General features: G+C 49.2%; 1 protein-coding gene across 1 annotated transcript; it reads left to right on the top strand.

The window, feature by feature from the left end:
- Positions 1-8,520: 8,520 nt before the first annotated feature.
- Positions 8,521-9,453, top strand: LOC308050629 (olfactory receptor 14A16-like; the record flags this gene model as incomplete). The annotated part of the gene is made up of 1 exon (XM_080360787.1): positions 8,521-9,453. The coding sequence occupies one exon, from the start codon at positions 8,521-8,523 to the stop codon at positions 9,451-9,453; it is 933 nt and encodes a 310-aa protein (XP_080216913.1).
- Between the last annotated feature and the right edge of the window lie 11,780 nt (positions 9,454-21,233).

Genomic DNA, 21,233 nt, shown 5'->3' with positions numbered 1-21,233 from the left:
CATGACTCATGACAGGTCCAACCTATCTTTTTTATATTTTGTAGTTTTAGATGAGTTTTTGGAGTTGGGGGAAGACTTTTTTGGTTTTGCCTTTTTAACTCTGATAATATTTCACTCAAAGAAATGTTATTATTCATCCCACATCTTTGTCCACCTTTATAGATCAAGTCAAAGATCTTGTAAATGAGAAGTCCTGCTTTCTGTGTATTTGAAGAAAATAAATGACCCTGCAGTGAATTGTTTGTCTCAGATCCTTCCTCTGCAACCTTTGTGAAGCTCAGCACAAGGTGTCTGTGTGCGAAGATGGAGGAAACAGTCCCAGCAGAGCAGCTCTGCCAGGCAGCACCAGCCTTGTTCCTCCCAGAGTCCTTCTCTTTCCACTCCCACACTCTCCTTCTAAGCCCTTGTGTTGCTGCAAGGCCTGAGCGCTCCCAAGGCTTGGTCGCCGTCCTGCTGTGTGTCAGTCCTGTGACCAGGACAGGCGGTGGGCACTGCTGTGACAGAGCTGGGCTCAGAACAGCATCTCCATCAGCAAGGGCATCTCCTTAGCACAGTGCCTGAAGGGTTAGGTCTTCTTCCAAAGTTCCTTGAAGAACATTCCTTAGTAACAGACTCTCAAGAGGCTCGTTGCTCTGCTTGTTTCTCTGTGGGCTCAGTGTGAGGAGATCATGGTCCCAGTGTGGCTTTCGAGAGACTTCAGGCTGTTTGCTCAGGTGTTGCTTGTTGGTGGCCAGCACTCACGCACAAAGTGAATAAGGCAGGGTCCCTCTGAGCACTCTCCATGGCCACCCAAGAGCTTGTGTGGGAGTGGTCAGTGGCAGTGACCACCATCAGCTGGAGCTGCCTTCCAGCCTGACAAGTAGGGCCCCACAGAGTCACCACAGCCCACTTGATCTACAGAGCAAAACCCCCACCTCGCGGCTGTGGGCAGCGTGGGCAGCCAGACACAAACTCATCATTATAGAAATGGAGACGTGGCACTTGACCAGCTCCTTTCACCCAGATATCAGTGTGGCATGTCTGCAGAGATTCCCAGGAACGCCTGAACTGTAAGAGCAGAGCATGTGAGTCCTGGTTGGGTATCCTGGCTTGTCTCCTGACCCATGTGGTGCTTCAGGCTGTGAAGAGAATCAAAACCAGCCATTGGACTGGGGTAGTTCCATTTTACACGTGTCACACAGGGCAGATGAGGGAGCTCAGAACTCCAGACTCTGCGGCACTGTTGGGACTGCAGAGACTGGAAATGCAGGTGACAGTGTGTGTCAGTGCACACACATAAAGATTCTGGCTTCCTTTGGGCCTTTGCACTGACCTGGGATCTGTTCCTTGGCCACCATTGTCTCAAAAAGAAACTGTTCTCCTATGCCAACAACACCTCACACCACATAAGAAATAATTAAAAGGTAGAACAATAACGAAAGAAGCACAATTTTAGGGTAATTCTGTCCAAGAGGTGTACTCTTTAAATGATTAAAACAAAAAAAGAAGCGAGAGAAAAAGCATTGTTCTAAGAAATTATTTCAAGATCAAACTGCTGAGATGTAGTAGATGCTTGGAAAAGCAAGAATGACTGTTAGGACTGAAATTAAAGAGATTTAAATCATCATGACCATCAGTGAGAATGAGGAGTTCCCTGTTACTGTTAATAGTGACAGCACCACTGTTCACAAACATCCTTCAGAGCATCTCCATTTTTCCTGGGCTCCAAAGCTCATCCTGCTCAGAGTTTGACAGGATTGCTGCAAACCCCTGTGACCCAAATCTCTACAACTGTCTCTGCCCAACAGCCTTTTACCCCAGGAAGGGGAAAACTGCCAATGCAGACACCAACCCAGTGCCCAACCTGCCTGGAGAGCCAGGACAGTTGTGCCACACAACAGCCGCCTCTGAGGGAACCCGGAGGTGAAGGAATTGAAATGGTTTCAACCCAAATCATAGAATCAGAGAATCATTTAGGCTGGAAAAGACCCTTAATAACACAGCATCCTACCATAAATCAAACACTGCCAGGTCCACCACCAAACCATGTCCCAAAGTGCCACATCTCCATGTCTTTAAAACACCTCCAGCAATGGAAGCTCCAATCCTGAGCTGGCAGGACACCATTGGCTGCAGTTGGACATAAGATACTGGTCATGGCTGTGAGTTCAGCCCTGGCTGGCAGAATGTCTCACACCCTCACTGAGGAGGGCAGGGGGCTGGTAGATGGGAGCACGTTTCAGTTTCCAGATCCCAGCACAGAGTCCAAACCATCCTGCCCTTGGACTCTGGATCCCATTTCCTGAGATGCAAAGCTGGTGGCCTTCTGTGGATAATCATGTTAAAAGGCGCGAAAAGTCCTTCAAGTGGTTGTGTAATTTGTCTAGGAAAGTCAGTTTTTAAAGAAAAATAAAAGTTTAACATGCTTACATATAAATATCTGTAAAAGAGTACTCTGCATCAGTGGTAGCCCCTCTGGCAATGACAATTAAATAGGTATTTGCACTATAAGGCTCCATACCCCATCCACAAGCACACATCTAAGTGGTTCAGATGACGGGTGGTCTGGCAAACGTCACCCTTTGTGTCCCCAGGTGATGGACACTGCTCATGTGCCTCTGCAGAGAGTGGCAGGAGCTGGATCCCCTTCTCGGGACAGACTCCTTCCAGGAGAGACACAGACACAGGGGAACTCATCGGGGCTTTACGGCATTTCACTGGGCATCAGTTTTGACATATTGGGTGCTGTCCTGTGACTGCCCTTTCTGCACAAATGATCATACAAACACAACCATTTAGTGAGACATGGTCATAAAGGGATGTTATGGACAAGAAAGCTCACCATGAACTCTGCAGAGAGCGAGGAAGTTCATAATAAGCACCAGGAAGAACCAAGAAGCTCGAGGCCTCTTCTGAAGAGCGGGAGGCCTGAGCAGCCGTGATTGGCCATTGTAGGTGTGGGAGAGGGTCAGGGCATGTCAGGGAGAAGCAATGAGATGGCTGATGGCTTCAGTGAACCCTTCCAGCCATGTCTGAGCCCAGCAATGGAAAGCAGTTGATGTCTGCAGGTGGAGGAAGAACAGGAGGAAGATCTTCCTGGGAATACGGAAGGAAGAAAGGCCTCTCTTGGGCTAATCATGTATGGCAGTGCCATTTGCATGCTGTGGGCATGGCTGTGCCTGGGAGATGGGGAACGGCTGCTGCTGGGGTGGCTGTACTCAGTCATGACCAATGAACTGACCTTGATCTGCATCTCTCTTAAGCTGTCCACATGAAATCATCAATGAACCTGGTAAATGCATGAACCTCCTGGAATGATGGGGTGTGGATCCAAACAGAGGATTCAAGCAAGTTTTGGAGTGGGACATTGAGGCAATTGGTGACCATTACTAGGTGTGTGAAAGAAGCTGGATGAGTTGTGAGGAACTCACAGACATTTCCAGCTCTGCAGAAAACCAGAGCCTTACATGAAAGCAAGATCAGTTCGCATCAAACTCACCACCAAAGCAGAAAACACTCACACTGACCTCAGGAAAAGCCTTGAAAATCAGTTCAGAAAAATCTACCAGGTCCCAGGGGTCAGGGCTCAGCCATTCTGGTGATGAACAAGTATCAAGGGCTGACATGGCATCAGAGCCACCTCCACATGGCCCTCACCACCTGGAACCAGTGTCTCCAAGTCTTGCCTTCACCAGCCCCCAGGGACAGGGACCGGCACTGGTTGTTTCCTTCACAGCTGTGTCAGTGATGGCCCTTCATGGGGTCCAAACACCCGCAGAAACTTGGGGTTTGCTTCTGCCTTTCACTACATTAGAGGTTTGTTCATTCTTTCAGTATCTGCAGTTCAGGTTCATGGCAGCAGAGGGCTCACTAACATCGAAAATGCTCTTACAAGCCAAGGCTCTGTGCATTATTTTCCTAAAGGCCTCAAGTCTGGTGTGGATGATCAGGGGGATTTCAGGAATAACCAAACAGAGAACATTTGCATATAAATAGCAATAAAGCCAAATTTCTTCTAGTCCCTCCCCTGCTCGCCTTTCCCTCCCTTTCCAGAACAGGTGGCATCAGCAGCCTTCAGTTCATATCGATATGGAGCGTCTCCTGATAAAGACTGAATATGTCAGAAAAGTGGGTGCCTAAATCACCATGTGCATGAGGAGATAGTCCAGGACACCTGAAGAGGAGTCACACTCCTCTGGACCAAGAAGTGGGTGTTCCTGGCAATCTCAGGTGCCACAGCACAGCGATACTTGTGTTCAGGGAGCTGGTCAAGTGACCCATCTCCTGTTCTGTAATGGTGTCTGAGTTTGCTCAGGTCACCCCTGACTTGAGCCCCATCCACTGCTGGGTGTTCTCCAGACTCCTGCCTTCAGGAACAAAGTCCCAGGAGACCTTGCTGGTGAAGATGGAGGCAAAGAAGCCATGAACAACCTCAGTCCCGTCTGATACTACTCTTAAGAAGTTGAGCAGCAGGCCCACGTTCACCCTGTCTATTCTCTTACTGCAAGTGAAGCACTGTCAGCTCATCTTGCTGCCCTTCCCATGCAGGTATCAAGTCCAGAGCAGCTTTGTCATCATCCCCACATCCATGGACAAGGTTTCTAAATTCCTCCTTTGCAGCTTCCCCTGCTCCCACCTCCTCTGTGCTGCCTTTGTGCCCTGCAGCTCCATCAGTGCAGATGAGCAGCCTCACGATATAAATGCTTCTGTTCATGGGTACTTGGAGAGATCATTCTTGTGCTTGGAGCAGCCTGTCCTGTAAGGATTATCAGATTTCCTGAGCTCCTTCATCCTTCAGATCTACTTCCATGTCTCCACTTTGCCCACCGTCCCCCAGTATGTCAAAGTCTTCTCCTCTGGATTCCACCAGCCTGTGCTCTGCTGCTGGCCTTCCTCCCTCCCCTCTGGTGCCTGGGACTCCTCTGTGTCCTGGTCACAACAGCCAAGGTGGACACTGATGTTCATATCCCTCATCAGGGTTTCCTTGTTTGCCAGTTCCAGATCCAGGTGAGAATCACCCTTGTTGGCCCATCAGGCAGACATGTTAAGCAGCTGGCCCAAGATCCTTTGCACTGTTGGCAGCTGCAGCTTTGCCTGGCCAGTGAATGTCAGGGCAATTACAGTTCCCCATAGGAACCTGCTCATTGACTGTTGACTTCCTCAGGTTACTGACAGAAGATCTTTTCCATTTCTTCTCCATGATCAAGTAGTTTGTAACAGCCAACACACTGTTACACTGTACTGGGTTTACATGGCAAAGCCTTGGAACTGAGAGTGAGTGTGGGTGTGCTACAGTTGTCACCTCTCTGAGAAAACAACAGGAATTTGACCAATGTCAGAGCCGATTTCAGCTGATCCAAGATGGACCCAATCTTGCCAAATCTGAGCCACTCAGTGATGCTGGCAGCACCTCTGGGATATTGTATTTGAGAAAGGGTAAAAAACGCTGCACAACAGCAGGTGGGAGAGAGGAGGAAGGAGATGGGAGAGAAAAGCACTGCAGACACCAAGGTCATATCCCATAGGACCCAAGCAAGTCCCTCAGCAGGCCAAATCCTGCTCTCCTGAAATCCTGCTCTCGGCCTTGTGATCATCCCCCAGGAGCCTCAGCTCCACTTTCCCATCCCTGACTGTTCCATCCTGACCAACTCTTTCTGGTTTGTAAGAGTGAAGTCCCACAGGGCACCTCACCCCACTGACTCCTCAGTCACCCGTGTCAGGAAGATGTTGTCAATGGGCTCCACACCAGCCCGTGGTGCACGCTCACCATGAACAAGGCAGCTGCACACGGGGCTGCATGAGGAGGAGTGTGGGGACCCAGACACCTGCAGTTCTCATCCCATTCGGTTCAGCACTGGTGTGACCCACACACACGGGTGTGTGCCAGTGTGCGGCTTCCCAGTTTGGAGCAGCAGGGAGGAACTGCAGAGTGCAGGGCTGTGCCAAGGCAGGTTCAGCACCTTGTGCACATGGTGTGGGGTGCTGAGGGACCTGGGCTGCTTTGGCCCAGCAGCGCTGGGGAGGCTGCAGCAGTGCAGGAGTAGCCTGAGAGTGCTTGAAGGGCGGTTTCAGAGGTGGTGGAAGGTTTCTGGATAATGGGAAAGAGCATGAGAAAGAAATAATGGCCCAAAGTGCAGCTGGGGAGGTCCAGGCTGGCCATGAGCAGAAAGGAATGTGATGGAAGGGCAGTGCTGTGGTGGATCAGGTCAGCAGAGGGAGTCTGCATCAGCCCAAGGCTTTGTGCTTCAAGGAGCAGCTGGGGAGGATGGGGAGATCTCAGCAAAGGAAGGAAGATGCTCAGACAGGAGCAAGGTGGGGCAGCAGGGGGAATGTCTGCAGCCTGCAGGGACAGAGGTGCAGGGGATGCCACAGCACAGGACAGGCTGTCGTGGAGATGATCACGGGATGTAAAGAGGCTGAAGGCCCCACCAGACATGAGCTCCTTCTCCCCTTGGCTGTGGCTGTTGTCTGCACCTCTGATGCCTGTGAGGAGACACCTTGTCCTTGCAGCACAGGGGCCTCATGGCCTCCTTGTCCCCAGCCAGGAACCTGGGAGGGGTGGGACCATAGTCCTGCCCTTGGCCTTGCACAGCCCCACATCACACTGTCCCAGGAAGGGCCCTGGGTAACGTGGGAAGGACAGGATCTGACTTCCCATGGTACAAGGTCAGGGCTTGGCTTTTGGTTAAAGAAACACAACCAGGTTTCCTCAGCATCAGAGATATCTTTACTTGGCTTTTCCTGACCTCCAGTTTTCTTCTCTAACAAAACCTGGATATTGTTTCTCAGTAGGTTCCCTCAGTTGGGCCCATTAACGCTACAAGAAACTTTGGAGTTTGAATCTAACTTTGACTTCTTGACAAGTTTCATCACCTTCCTCCAGGGTCTGAGGTCCATGGACGCAGCACCAAACCCACCAGAGGGGTCATTAAAGTGCCTTGGGCTGCTCCTGTGCTGCTGAGCTGGGCTGGGCTCCTGGGACACAGGGAGCTCATGGCAGCGGCAGCGCTGCAGAGAGACAGCTCTGCCCAGGAGCAGCTCCTCTGCACACGCAGCAGGGCTGAGGGCTCTGCCTGGGCATCTCAGCAGACGAGCAAGGCAGAGAGAGATTAAAGGAGGTCAGGACTGGAGGATGACTGAGAGCTCACTGGAGGAGAAACCTTTGCAGCCCTTGCCATGGTAAGTCTCTGGTGCAGGGCAGTGCAGCTGCAGCTCCTGGAGGCATCTCCTGAAACTGGCACAGGCACAGCTTGTGAGATCTGTAAGGACGGGGCTCTTGTCAGGCCATATTGAACAGCTGTGAAGCCGGGGGAGCACCCAGGGGTGCCCAGGGCTGTCCTGCAGAGCAGGGTCCCTGCACCCCAGGGCTGTGCCGGGCAGGGACTCTGCCGCCTGCCAGGGTCAGCGCTCAGCCTGCCCGGGAGATCCCATGGCAGCAGCTGTGGGGGGAAGGAGCGACCCCCGGCCGGGCAGGCAGGGAGCTTGTGTGGTTGAAGGGGGCTGTGTGGGTCAGGGCTGCTCAGAGCTCCAAATCCCCCCACAGACATGGCAGAGGGTCCTTCTGAACAAGGACATCAATACAGGAACAGCTGCCAGGGAAGGAATCTGTGCTTTCAGTTTTCCACTCTTGCTTGTCTGGGTGTGCAGTGGGAGATGGGGATTTGTTTCTCTCTTTGGAGAAGACACTGAGACCCCAGTTCTCGTTAGGACATGTCTGAGCTGCTCCTGAGCCCCTGCACACACAGAGCTGCCCCTGGGCAGTGCCAGGAGGTGTGAGCAGGACAGACCTGAGCACACAGGGAGTGGGACGGGGTCTGTGACACTGACAGGGAGCAGACCAGGGACAGACACACAGCTGCAGGCAGCACTTACATGGGCAAGGAGAGTTAACTGCTACCAGATATGCCACGGACGGGATTTAGGAACCCCCCTGTAATCCCTTTCAGTGCAAACACATTTCCCAGTGCAACCCCTGGTCTCCTCTCCTCTCCAGTAGACCCTCTGCCCCAAAGCCATGGGGTCCAGGTCACGAGTCTCCACCTCAGCAGCTGGACCTCCAGGTGAAGGGTTCCTGCAATGGGATACACAAAAAAGGTGCTAAAAGAACTTGCTCTCCAGTGTCATTATGTGAGTGGCAGCAGCACAGACAGGTAAGGAGAAGGTTCCACAGCATGCCCGTCTGCCTTTCTGTCCTTGCTTTATTTTCTGGTAGCACTGCAGTGTCCTTCCCTGTTTCTCCACCTGTCCCTGGTTCTCTTGCTCTCTGGGGTTGGGGTGCAAGTGTCGGTCAGTTTTTGTTCTGACTCCAGCCCAGGGGGTTTTGACCCAGAGGTTTGTTCATGGTATCTAGATGCCCAACCTCCATTTTAAACTGTGATGAACTGTTTTCTTCAGTTGGTAGAAACAGAAAGAGTGGAAACATCCCTCCATCAGGTAGGGATTTTCCATGAGAAACAGCATGTTTCTTTTCTTCATAGAAGTGTCCTCTGATGTGTTACTGTCTTTTCCTCCTTGCACAGGTCCTCATGCCCACAGCAGCCAATGTCCAACAGCAGCTCCATCACCCAGTTCCTCCTCCTGCCCTTCACAGACACACGGGAGCTGCAGCTCTTTCACTTCTGGCTCTTCCTGGGCATCTACCTGGCTGCCCTCCTGGGCAACGGCCTCATCATCACCACCATAGCCTGGGACCAGCACCTCCACACCCCCATGTACTTCTTCCTGCTCAACTTCGCCCTCCTCGACCTGGGCTGCATCTCCAGCACTGTCCCCAAGTCCATGGCCAACTCCCTCTGGGACACCAGGGCCATCTCCTTTTGGGGATGTGCTGCACAGCTCTTTTCATTTGCATTCTTGATAATAGCAGAGTATTCTCTCCTCACCATCATGTCGTACAACCGCTACATTGCCATCTGCAAACCCCTGCACTACGGGACCCTTCTGGGCAGCAGAGCTTGTGTCCACATGGCAGCAGCTGCCTGGGCCACTGGGTTTCTCACTGCTCTGCTGCACACGGCCAATACATTTTCACTGCCCCTGTGCAAGGGCGATGCCCTGGGCCAGTTCTTCTGTGAAATCCCCCAGATCCTCAGGCTCTCCTGCTCACAATCCTACCTCAGGGAACTTGGGCTTCTTGTGTTTAGTGCCTGTTTAATTTTCACATGTTTTGTGTTCATTGTGGTGTCCTACGTGCAGATCTTGAGGGCCGTGCTGAGGATCCCCTCTGAGCAGGGACGGCACAAAGCCTTTTCCACCTGCCTCCCTCACCTGGCCGTGGTCTCCCTGTTTGTCAGCACGATCATATTTTCCCACCTGAAACCCCCCTGCATCTCCTCCCCATCCCTGGATCTGGTGGTGTCTGTTCTGTACTCAGTGGTTGCTCCAGCAGTGAACCCCCTCATCTACAGCATGAGGAACAAGGAGCTCAAGGATTCAGTGTGGCAACTGATGACTGGCTGCTTTCCAAAGCAATAACCTGCTCATATCTTCTGCATAGCATATGTAATGTAAATCATTTTCTCTCTGAGTGGTTGTGCCCATGTCCACTGTACACCCTAGAGAACCTGCTGGTGGTCAGTCATCATGGACCAGCCTCTCACAACCACCATTTCCAGCACTGGCTTCTCATTCAGCTTGAAGAGGTTCTTTGTCCCTCCCTGGCAGCACAACTAATGAGTAGGTCAGATGTCCATGTTTGCATTGTGTAGACAAGATGTAAACAAACGCACAAAGTGCTTCTGAGGTGATGAACCCCAGTGAGCAGAAACACCATCAGCTCTTCCTTGGGGTTCTATGAAGGTCAGTGGGACAGACAGTGTCTTGATGTGATTTCATGTTGAGAGTAACATCCCTTGGGGAACCACCTGAATGTAGCACTGGGATGTGCTGCTTGGAATAGAAGATCCCGTGTCCGTTCTTCATGTATCTCATGTAAGTGCAGAGTAGGGTGACAAATGGCAGGGCTGAAGTGTCTCCCAGCCTCTCGGACTCATAGCAGGAGGTCAGAGAGACACAGTGACTCCTGCACCTGTGTGCAAATGGGAAAGACTGCATCTGAACATCCATGGATGTGTAAGGAGTCCATGAGGCCAGCTCATATGTGGATGCCTGACAGAACGCTGACATTTCTGTGTGTGGCTCCAGGAATAAACCCCACTGGCCCAGTGAGATTCGTCTCAGCTCCCATGGACAGGTTCATTGCAAGTGCCCCCATCTGCTACATCACCCTTGCCTAAGATTCTGTATTGTGATCCTAACAGTGCCAAAGCAATCAGAGAGATTCTTAGGTATTTGGAGAAGGCAGATGACAAAACCCTCTTCTGGAAGGGCAGAAAGAAGAATTAGGAGAAATAAAGGCTGGTCAGCCCACTTCCATCCCTGGGAAGGGGTTGGATCACCTGCAACCATGTGCAGGCACTTGAAAGACAAGAAAGGGATTGCTGAACCAGAGCGAGCAGGGGAAAGTCAGGCAAGTTATGTACATGGAATTTTGCAAGTCCTTCACACATGATGTCCTCTGGTGTCCTTCTAGCCAGACTGGCACTGTCTGGGCTGAAGAAGTGCACGCTAGGTGGGAATTTGACTGAACAATCAAGCTCAGGTGTCATCAGTGTCCTCGGTGCAGCCAGTTACTAGTGACATCCCTCAGGGACCAGCACTTGGGCCAGCACTGCTGAACATCTTTATCCTCCCCCTGTATGATGTGACGCAGTGCACTTTCAGCTCCTTTGTGGATGACACGATGCTGGGCAAAGGCCTTGAACAACCTCACCTGGTTCACTCTGCCTTGAGCAGGAGAGTGAGACAAGATGATGTTCAGGGCTCTCTTCAAACCTGAGTTACTCTGTGATTCAAAGAGTTTTTCCCTTGGAGAGGCTTTTGAAGAGAGAATAGATGGAGGAAGAGAAAAAGAAAAAAAGACAGAGAAGGACATAGAAGAGGTGTCAACATAAGTAAAGCAGTTCCTGTGAAGAACGTTTCTCCACTCAGATCATTAGTGGGAAATATATTTGATCAATTTGATAAAACAAGTGTACTTTTATCTGGTCATGACCTGGTGGTGAAATTTTGCCATTGGAATCAATCTTGGTCTGGATGGTCTGTAAAGATATAAAAGTTGGTAGCTTTCTATGCTCGTTTGGACCTCTGTGCAGGTACCCTACTTGAACCAGACCTTTTGTTATTTTACTCCTTTAAATATTTTTTTCTGAAAATTTTGCTTCCTGAAAGTCCACTTTGCATGCTATTACGGGTCTCCCCTGGAAGTTTGCCTTCAGAGCCCCAAGTACAGGCTCTGGAGCGAGCAGTTATCAGGGGAAGAAGAACCCTGAACGTTTGCATGTTGATGGATATACGTGTCGCCTGAGAGTTTGCCTCCAGAGGTTCCAAACACAGCCCCTGGAGTGAACAGTCCTCAGGGAGAGAAGACGCCTGAAGGTTTGCTTCATGAACAAATACATGCACCCGGAAAGAAGGTAAGCGTTACTTGGTTTGGTGTGTCTCCCCCATGCAGTAAATAATAGAGCAAACCCATCGCCCAATTCTTTAAGGTTGCACTTCTCTTTAAGAAATATAAATATTGTTCTGCCGTAAGCAGAACCCCCAAAATCACTGCCCTGTGACAAGCCTGTGGCTGCGAAGGGGACTGTACGGTCAGTTCTGCCTCTGAAGGTGACAGGCCAGCAGCAGGAACATGGCTGGGAAAGAACCTCTGCCAGAGTGCGCCAGAGGCCCTGCCCAGGAAGAGCGTTTGGAGACGAGTTGTCATGTCCATTCTGCCTGAGTACATGACGGGACAGCATCAGGCACATTGTTGTGTCTGTCAGAGGAGCTAAAAGGCCAGCAAGTCATGGGATTTAGAAGAACATGGTGAGGCTACTTCTCTCTGGTCAGGCTAAAGACCACAAGAAGTCTGACGGGTTGGGGTCCCTGCCTGCAGAGCAGTTTCTGAGATAGTCGAGCTTTCCATGGTTGTGGGAAGAGGCCGGAGAGGGGAAAAAAACAATAACTGGAAAGGACAACTTGGGAGGTGCATTCTGGATATCAGGAGGAAGAAACATCAGTGGAAGGGCAGTGCTGTGGTGCAGGAGGTCACCCAGAGTCGGGATCAGCCCATCGCTTTGTGTTTTAACAAACAGCCAGTGAGGGTGCAGTGAATGAGGCACGGACACTCAGGAAGGTGCAATGAGAGACATTTATTACAAACTCAGGCTTGCATTTATACTTGCTATGATTCTTGCTCAAGCATTTGCTGATTTGCAAAGTGAGTCATGACATAAACGATATATTTTGTGTTCCCACCAAAGTTACTGCCATAAACACAGGTTTTGTCTGTCATAAGCTATCCCTCTGTCCTTGATGTATCAATCCTGTATCAGTCCCTCTATCCTTGATGTATGCTGGAGATCTACAGTAATACCGTGGCACTCATGTTTTCATAATCAGCATTTCAGAGCCAGTTTTTCTCTTCCCATTCACATGGGCATCCTGTGAATGCATTGCTGCTCTTCACCCCAGTGCAGACAGGCAGAAGACCTTCTCCACCTGGCCCTCTCACCTCACCAGTGCCACTGTTTTCTACAGCACCCTCATGCTTGACTGCATGATTCCAGAACAGCACTCCTGAGACAGTTTGACAAAGCCTTTTTCCTACACCATCCTCACATCCCTGCTCAACCTGCAGCCCAAGAACCAGAAAGGCTGAGCAGAAGTGGAGCACTGAGAAAAAATGTTAGGAAAGCTTTGAGGTTCACACTGAGACCATCAGAGTTGTTGACCTGCTGTTGTGTTCTGAACAGGCCCAGAGGACCTGAACGGCATTTGCTGTGTCCCAGAAACTCACCTGGAAGGACAGGATATAGAGAAAGCCTTTGGTGTGGGAAGGGGCAGAGAGTTGCTGGTGGAGCTGGCTGGTGTCTCTGTCTCTCAAACACCCCAGAAAAGTTGTGGCTATCAGGGAGCTTCCATGGTCCTTTGAGAAATAAAATAGCAAAATTGTCTTCAAGTAGGTTACAAAGGAAGATGATTGGTAGAGTTACAGGCTGGGCAGCTTCACCTCAGTCGCTGGGCAAGTGATGGGGCAAATGCTCTTCCAGACATCTCCAGGCACTTGAAGGAAACAAAAAAGAGTGCAGAACCTGCATGGGAGGGGAAAGTAGGGAATGTTGTGTACCTGGACTTTAACAAGGCCTTTGACATGGTCCACCATAGGCATATTAGTGATATCTGGATGGAAAATAAAGATGAGAATGTGTGTGGGAGTTTGGCTGGATGGTCAGGCCCAGATGCCATCAGTGGAATGGACTCCTCCTGGAAGGCAGTCACTGTTGGCATCCCTCAGTGACCAGCACTTGAGACAACACCTGTGAACATCTTCATTATCTCCATCTATGATGGGTTAGAGCTCACTTTATGGTGCCTTGTGGATAAAGGCAAACTGCGGGGAGCCCTTGAGCTACCCCATCAAATTCACCCTGCCTCAAGCAGCACAGTCAGACAAGATGACATTCAGGTCTCTTCCAATCTGAGTTATTCTATGATGCAAGGAATCTTTCCCTTGGAGAGCTCTTTGAAGACAGAATAGAGAGAGGATGGAGAAAAGCCAGTGAAACAGAAGTACATAGAGAGAATGTTGCACTCTAAATACAGAACAAAGTTTGTTTTCATAAGCCTAAAATTATTCACATAAATCAAGAGAATGTGATCAACTTGCTAGTACATGGCCTTAGTGTTGTTAATAAAAAACAATAATAATAAAAATCTGAAAATTCATAAAAACTAAGCATGCTGGAACTGAAGACTTTTTCAGTGATTGCCTTGAGTTCTTTTCTGCAAAGGTTTCAGCTTTTTCCTACCCCTAAATGCTCCCCCTCACCTTGAAATGAATCCACTACTCTAACCCTTAACCTCAAACCTTACCTCTAAACCAAAGCCCAAACCCCTAACCTCTCACACTTGCTCTACCTTTGTCCTTCCTTACCCCTCACATGAAAACGCTGGCCTTCAGCCTAGCCCTGACCCCAGCCCTGACAAAACCCTAACACTCAAAGCCTGCCTATACCCTAAACACTAACTGGACGCTCTTAGCAGAGCTCCAAACCCTCCTGCAAACCTTTGTCTAATCCTGAACCCTGGAAGGTGAGCTCTAATCCCTAACCTGAAAGCCTAACACCCAAAGCCCTCCTTTCCATGCTCTCAATCCCTCACCTTCAGTCCCTTTCCTAACCTGGACTTAGGCTGCTTGGCACCTTGGGGGCAGGACATGAGGTCCCAGAGCAGTCTCAGGGTGTGGGAAAAGGAATGTGGGGTGACCTGTATCTGATCAGCTTGTAAACCAAAAGGAGGAGACAGGTGAGAATGCTGTGCTGAGCTCAGCTGTGCCTTAGAAACTCCTACTCCAGCAGCATGGGACTGTGAAGGTGGCTGTGAGGTCAGTTCTGCCTCTGGAGTTGAACGGCATGTGGCTTGGAAGATCCTGGTGAGGTTACTTTTGCCTGGACAGCTGGTGCAGCTCGTCTTGCAGAACTCATCTCTAGAAGGGTTATCCCATTTCGCTCCACTGATCATATTCAGTGTTTTCTTACAAGGAAAAATTTCTACTGGCCCTAAAAGAGGCTCCTCACATGTGAATTTGTTGCTGCAGTTTTACATAAAGATAAGGACATGCAGTTGGCCTCATCACTGGCAGCAGGTGGGAGCTTCCTGCAGACTTCTCTGTTGCAACCCAATCTATCCTGCAACTGTGTGCTCAGCACAATACAGACTGAAGACCAAGCTGGACATGGGCACAGCCCTGGGTCTACTCTAGTTTACTGTTATGTGGACCTCTAACTCTCCATGTACAATGGTCATCAAGATCACTGAACCTCCTGATGAAGGTTAGGGAGAGGATGAGTTGTCCCTTAGACAGCTGGAGAAAGCATCACAAGTTTAGCCCCTGGAAGTCTTTGGTTTAAGGGAAAGTAGAAGGTATTCCTTGATCCAACATAGTGGGAATGGTCTCTTGGATATGTTTTTTCTCAAGAAGACAAAGCAGGACTGCTGGAAGATGTGGAGGACAGCTGTGTCTGAAGTGTGGGTGTGGTGGGGCATAGAAAACCCTGAGGGAAGCGAGCGAGACAAATTGTAGCAGCGCTGAGTAGAGAAGAAGGATGACCTCCTCAACCCCTCAATACCTCAGCCCCTTGAATCAGTGCTGTGGTGGCCACATCTGGGCTACTGTGTCTGGGTGTGGGACTCCCTGTTCTGGAGGAATGGAGAGGAACCAGAGAAGCTCCAGAGATCTGCCAGGATAGGGTTTGGGGCCTTTGAGAGAGGCTGAGAAACCTGGGCTTCTTGAGTCTGGTGAAGTGGAAGCTCAGGGCACTGTAGCAGTAGTCTGCAACTGCTTGAAGGGTGGTTTCAGAGATAATGGAGCTTTGCTTGGTAGTAGGAAGAGAAGGAAACCTCCACAAAGTGCAACTTGGAAGGCTGGATGTTCAGAAAAAGACATCTCCATCCAAGGGCAGTGCTGTGGTGCAAGTGGTCATGCAGAGGGAGTCTGGATCAGCCCATGGCTTTGTGCTACAAGGAAAGAGCAGAGAGGGTGGAGAGACATCAGTGAAAGTAGGAAATGGTGGGATGAGAGCGAGGTAGGAAAGCAAGATGGATGTCAACTGCCTGAATGGACAAAGGTGCCTGAAGGGGACAGTATCAGCAAACATGAAGTAGACATGGCCAAGGGCTCTGGTGAGGCTGAAAGGCCACACAGGACCAAGGTCTGTGTCCCCCTGGCTATGGCAGTTGTATCTGTCTCTGACACCTACCAGGATAAACTCTGTTTTGAGACTCTGTCTGGACTTTGATTCTCGTTGCCCCTTTTTGGGGAAGCCGGGAGGGGTTGTACAGTTTCCTACACTTGGCCTTGCTCAAACTCACACCCCACTGCTCCAGGAAGAGCCTGAGACACGCATGAGGGATCTGCCTTCCCAGGGCCTGGGGTCAGGGTTTGGCCTTTGGCTGGTAAAACAAACCAAGGATTTTCTCCATAGCAGAACGACCTGTACAGTGCCTTTTCCTACCTGCAATCACAACCTTCAATTATCTTCTCTAACGAGTCCATGGAGAGGCTTTGTCAATAATGACCCTCAGTGGGGTCAATCAGTGTTTCAAGGTACTTTCAGTTGCGCTTCTGACTTCCACCTCCTGAGCAATTTGTTCAGTCTCCTCTCAGTTTCTGTAGTTCATGGACTAAGGGCCAAATACACCATGAGGCTCATTAAAATACAGAAAGTATTAATGAACTGTTTCCCTTCCTGCAATTTTCTTCAAGTCTTCAAGACTAATTTGAGCTGTTTCATAATGTAGCAAAGAAGGAAGATTTCAAAATGCACCTAGCAGAAATTATTCTGTATTTTGAAGGACATATTATGTTCCTTTTCAGTTCAGTGAAGAGGTGATAGTAGCATTCTCTGGTTGATAATGATCCAGAATGTCTCCTCAGTAGGTCTGGACAGGTAGGAAAAGCTGTCCCCTGAGGTCCAACATGGTATGGACAACGCTCCTCCTCACCTGCCCAACCTTACCCTTTCTCTCATTGCCCCCTGGGACTTGTTCTCACTTTTCATTACATCAGATTTGTCCACATTTCTCTGCAGCTGGATGTTACAGCTCCTTTGTACCATCTCCCAAATGCTCTTCCTAGAAAGCTGGCTGCACAGAGGCACCAAATCATTTTTCCTAATTACAAACAAAGAAAAGTGAAGCACAATTAAGCTTCAAAAATAATAAAACACACTCCTCCACCATAAGTTAAGTACAAGCTGCCTCTAATGAGGTTGTCTTTCAACAAGGGATAATCTTAGGAGAAATGTTTTAGGTAAGCAGATAAAAGAATAAAGATACAAACATAATTAAAGAGTTGACTAAGAAGACAATTAGACTACTGCAAAACAGGCAAACATTTAACTACCTGAAGTTCAAAACAGCAGCTGGCAAGTTGAGAGCAATCTGAACGAATAAAGAATAAGAGAAAAAGAAAACTGGAGAATAATGAAAAGGGCCTTTGTGTAGAGAGTCTGCAACTGAAAATGGGACTTTAGAAACAGTCATTATATCAGGACAGGTGAAAATAGGTGAAAGATCACAGAAATTAAATACACCATATAACAGGCAGAACAGTGACAAGGATGTTGCAGGAGATCAACACATCTTTGGAACATCCCTTTTGAAAGGTCACAGGATTGGTAGAGGTCTCTTGTGAGTGAGAAAAACCCAATGTTGCAGCCAAAAGTGCCAGCCAGGGAACCACAAGCTGCACAAGAACACTTTGGTGAGGAGTGACCTGTCCAATGAGTCCTCTTGGGTGACATTTCTGGGCACCTACTAGAGAAAAATGTGTCCGAGAGCCATCAGCATGGACTTAGCAAGGGTAATTAATGTCTCACAAACTTGATTGCCTTCATGATGAAGTAACTGCATTTCTGTGTGAGGGGAGAACAGTGGATGTCATTCACCTCAGCTTCAGCAAGGCTCTTGGCATGCTGTCCCTCACTGTTCTTGTACCCGAGGTAGGCCATTACAGTCGGATGGGTTGACAAACAGATGGGTGAACACCAATTGGATATGAGGCTGACAGAGCAGTGGTGAAGGGGTCTCATGCCCAACCTCGAGACCACTGGGACTTGCTGGGGGCTTGTGGGGCAGCACAGGGGACTCTGCTGAGACCTGGGCAGTTTAATACTTTGATAATCTGTGACCTTGAGGAGACAACTCTCACCACATTTGTTGATGATGCTAAATTGGGAAACCTCATAGGCAAGAGGGCTGTCCTGTCAGGAACATCACGACAGGGAAAGGCAAACGGCAGGTCCTGCACTTGGCATAGACTAACCCCTGAAGGTGTTGATAACTGGGAGAGAGGTCAGTGGAGGGCTGCTAAGATGCTCAGGGACTGGGACACTTGCTGGGAGGAGAAACTGAGGCAAAGGGCCTTTGTTCAGCCTGGAGAAGAGAAGGCTTTGGGCACCTTGTAACAGCCTCTCTGTCCGTGCGGGGAGGTTTTTCCAGAAGGTGGAGCCAGTCTTGTCATGGCCATGCTCGGCAGGAGGATAACAGACAACAATCAGATGTTGAAATGAGGAAGGTTCAGGATGCAGATAAGGAAAATATCCTTCTCAGTGAAGGCATCAAAACATTGGAGCAGCTTCCCCAGCTTTGTTGTGCTGTCTCTGTCCTTGGATGTTTTCCAGCTCCCACATGGGAGCCTTGAGCAACGTGGTCTCACTCCACAGCTGAACGTGCTGTGAGGAGGAGGTCAGACCTGAGACCTCCTGAACTCCCATTCAGGAGAGTGGAAACCCGAATGGTGTTGTGTTGTCTTCCCCTCTGAGTCTTCCCCTGATGACAGCAGGGAATGTCCTCAGGTTCCCCATGACCAAGGAAGTCAGTCAGTACAGTCAGACCAGCTGGAGCTTGCTTGTCCTCTTGTGATGCTCAGCAATAAAAGCCATGAGAAGGGCTGAGGTGTGCAGGGGTAACTGCTACATGAACTGATGCCCAGTTTCCCAGGAAAGGGTTGGACATCACCTGCTGATGGCAAAGAGAATAAATCCTTTTGCTTCCACAGGCAATCTGTGCTTTTCTTTATTAAACTGCCTTTATCTCAAACCATGAGTTTTTCTTCCCCGTGTCCTCTCGAGTAGGAGAGTGATTGTGTGGTTTGGTGGAAACTAAAATGTGGCAGCCAGGTTAACCCACTACGTTCCTTTTTGTGCCCAACGTGGGGCATGAGACATGGCAGTTTTGTATTAACGGTGCTACAGTTATAGTAGCTATTTGGTGGAGAATGTCTGCGCAGGTCACTGAGTTTTCTGTCTGTGCCACTTATCTCCTGATTTTGCTGAGTTTGGGAACATGTTAATACAAACAAAGTCTACGGTCTTTGCTCTGGTATTGATGTCTTTACTGTGTTCGGGTAGGTATTCTATCTTGTGGAGAGGATAAGGAAACACATCTCCCTCTTCCCTTAGAATCACAGAATGGTTTGAGTTGGAAGAGACCTTAAAGATCATCTAGTTCCAGCCCCCCGACCCACATTTTCCTCTAGAAAAGTTTGCTCAAATCTCATTGCGTTGATTTGACTGAAACTGAATTAATTTTCTTCATGCAGTTAGAAACTTTTTTGCAGCTACATGGTCATTGTTTGGATTTAGTTTGGGAAAAATCAGATAACACTCCGGGACAGAGAATGTTTTTCTCCAAGTAACTTTCCAGTGGTTTTAAGTGGAACAAAGAGAATACAAGAGCCTATTATCTTAGTTGCTGTCTGGGAGCCAAGGTCTTTCTGAGCTCCGTGCCCACAGGTGCGAAGCAGCTGGGAAGGAAGGCATGGATGGGACAGAGCTTGACTGACAGCCAGACTGACCAATGAGAATATTCCATGACATCAGCATCAGGCTTCATGCTGAAGGAGGGCAGGGTTTTCTGGATGCAGAGATTGAGCCCTGTTTCAGTTCTACTGTGTTTCGGTGGAGTTCCATTTGAGAGTTTGTTTTGCTTTGACCTTTTGCCATTTTACCATTTTGCAATGACCTCTGGGCCTTTCTGCACTTTTCCCTCTTCTCCGGGGATCAGGTGTTCAGAACCAGGCTGCTCTCTCTCTTTCTTGGACCGGCTGCTTGGTGAGGAATTGCATTGAGTATCTTATTTTATATTCCATTTTCCATTTTATATGTGTTATTAGCCATGGTGGTATATTAGTATTATTTTGCTATTTTATTAAACTGTGTTTATCTCAATCCAGGAGTTTCTCCCTTCTCTTTCGATTCTCTCTCCCAATTTTGGGGTGGGGGGTGGGAGTGAGTGAGCAGCTATCGTGGTTGTGACTGCCAGCTCGGGCTAAACCACGACACGGGACTAAACAGAAATGTTTTCACAAGAACATCACCAAAACCCATTTTACCTTTTCTTTCATCTTTTTTGGCAAAGTCTCTCTCCCTTCCCCCACATCTCACATCTCTCTTGCACAGGTTCCCCCTGACCTCTCTACATGTGTCATCTTGTTGGAGGAAGCTTTCTGATGACCTTCATGACCTCAGAGTGTCGCTGTCCCCTGTGCTGACCAGTCAGAAGTGACCTCTCAGCCAGCACCCAAAGGGACTCGTTGTAGTTCTGTGCTGGAGAGGCCTCTTCACAGCCCACCCAGCAGCCCTGGAGGAAGGTCAAGCCCCGCACCACCCCAGAGGTACTGTGCCTGCAAACCAGCGCATGAACCAGAAGAGATCCTGGCTTATCTTTCCCTCCTGGGTGCCTCAGTTACCCCAGAGTATCTTGGAGGCAGTGGAGACCTCTGTGAGGACAACCGAATCAAGCCTAAAATGTAAATTTTATACAAACCTATGCAGAAGAAACAAACTAAGAAACAAACAAAGAAACAAAGAAACAAGCAAACAAACAAACAAACAAACATCTCTAAGTAATAGCTGAAAATGTCTTAATTTCCAGAATGCTAGGCTCTTAAGCCATTTCTGCGAAATTGTTGTGGTCACTGAGGGATGCTGATAGTATCTGGCTCCATCAGTACCGCTGATGGCATTTGTTCCTGATCAGCCAGCCAACTTCCCATCCACCGCATCATCCAGATCTTCCATTCAGACATCAGAAACCTGCTAAGACTTCGGGATACCACATTCAAGGACTGGCAAAAGTCCAGGTACACAACATACCCTTCTTTCTCATCTCATGCAGTTTCAGCCATTCCTTTCTTGTCCTTCAATGGCCTGGAGATGGTTGCAAGAGCATTTGCCTCATCACCTCCCCAGTGATTGAGGTGAAGCTGATCTACAGGTAATAGTCCCAGTCTTCTTTCTTGTCCTTCTGGAAGCTGGGTTTGTTATTTGCCTTTTCTGGGGATCTTGCAGTCTCCCTGATCTCTCTGGATTTTCCAAGATGTTTGAGAGAGATCTCACAGTGACTGCAGCCAGCTCTAATGGCACCTCTCTGGCCCTTCATACACCAAAAGCTTTCTCCATATCTCACAGTTCCAGGGGAGTGGCAGGGGCACAGTGAACACCTGTCTAGCCCATCAGGCGCTGTTTGGAAGAGAATCAGAAGTGAATTCTTCCTCTGTGCCCATGACTCCAATGGGGCCTCTGTGCCACTCACAGCTTTCCTGAGCATTTTTTAAGTGTCTCCCTCTCTGCAAACTTTCTGGTCCTCAGGCTGTAGATGGGGGGATTGAAAAGGAGCATGAGGATGGGGTTTGTTAAACTATTAAA

This window comes from Nesoenas mayeri (assembly GCF_963082525.1).
Source record: "Nesoenas mayeri genome assembly, chromosome: 29".
Classification (NCBI taxonomy): Eukaryota; Metazoa; Chordata; class Aves; order Columbiformes; family Columbidae; genus Nesoenas; species Nesoenas mayeri.
The sequence above is the reverse complement of the archived record's forward strand: the minus strand, read 5'-3'. Positions and strand labels throughout refer to the sequence as shown.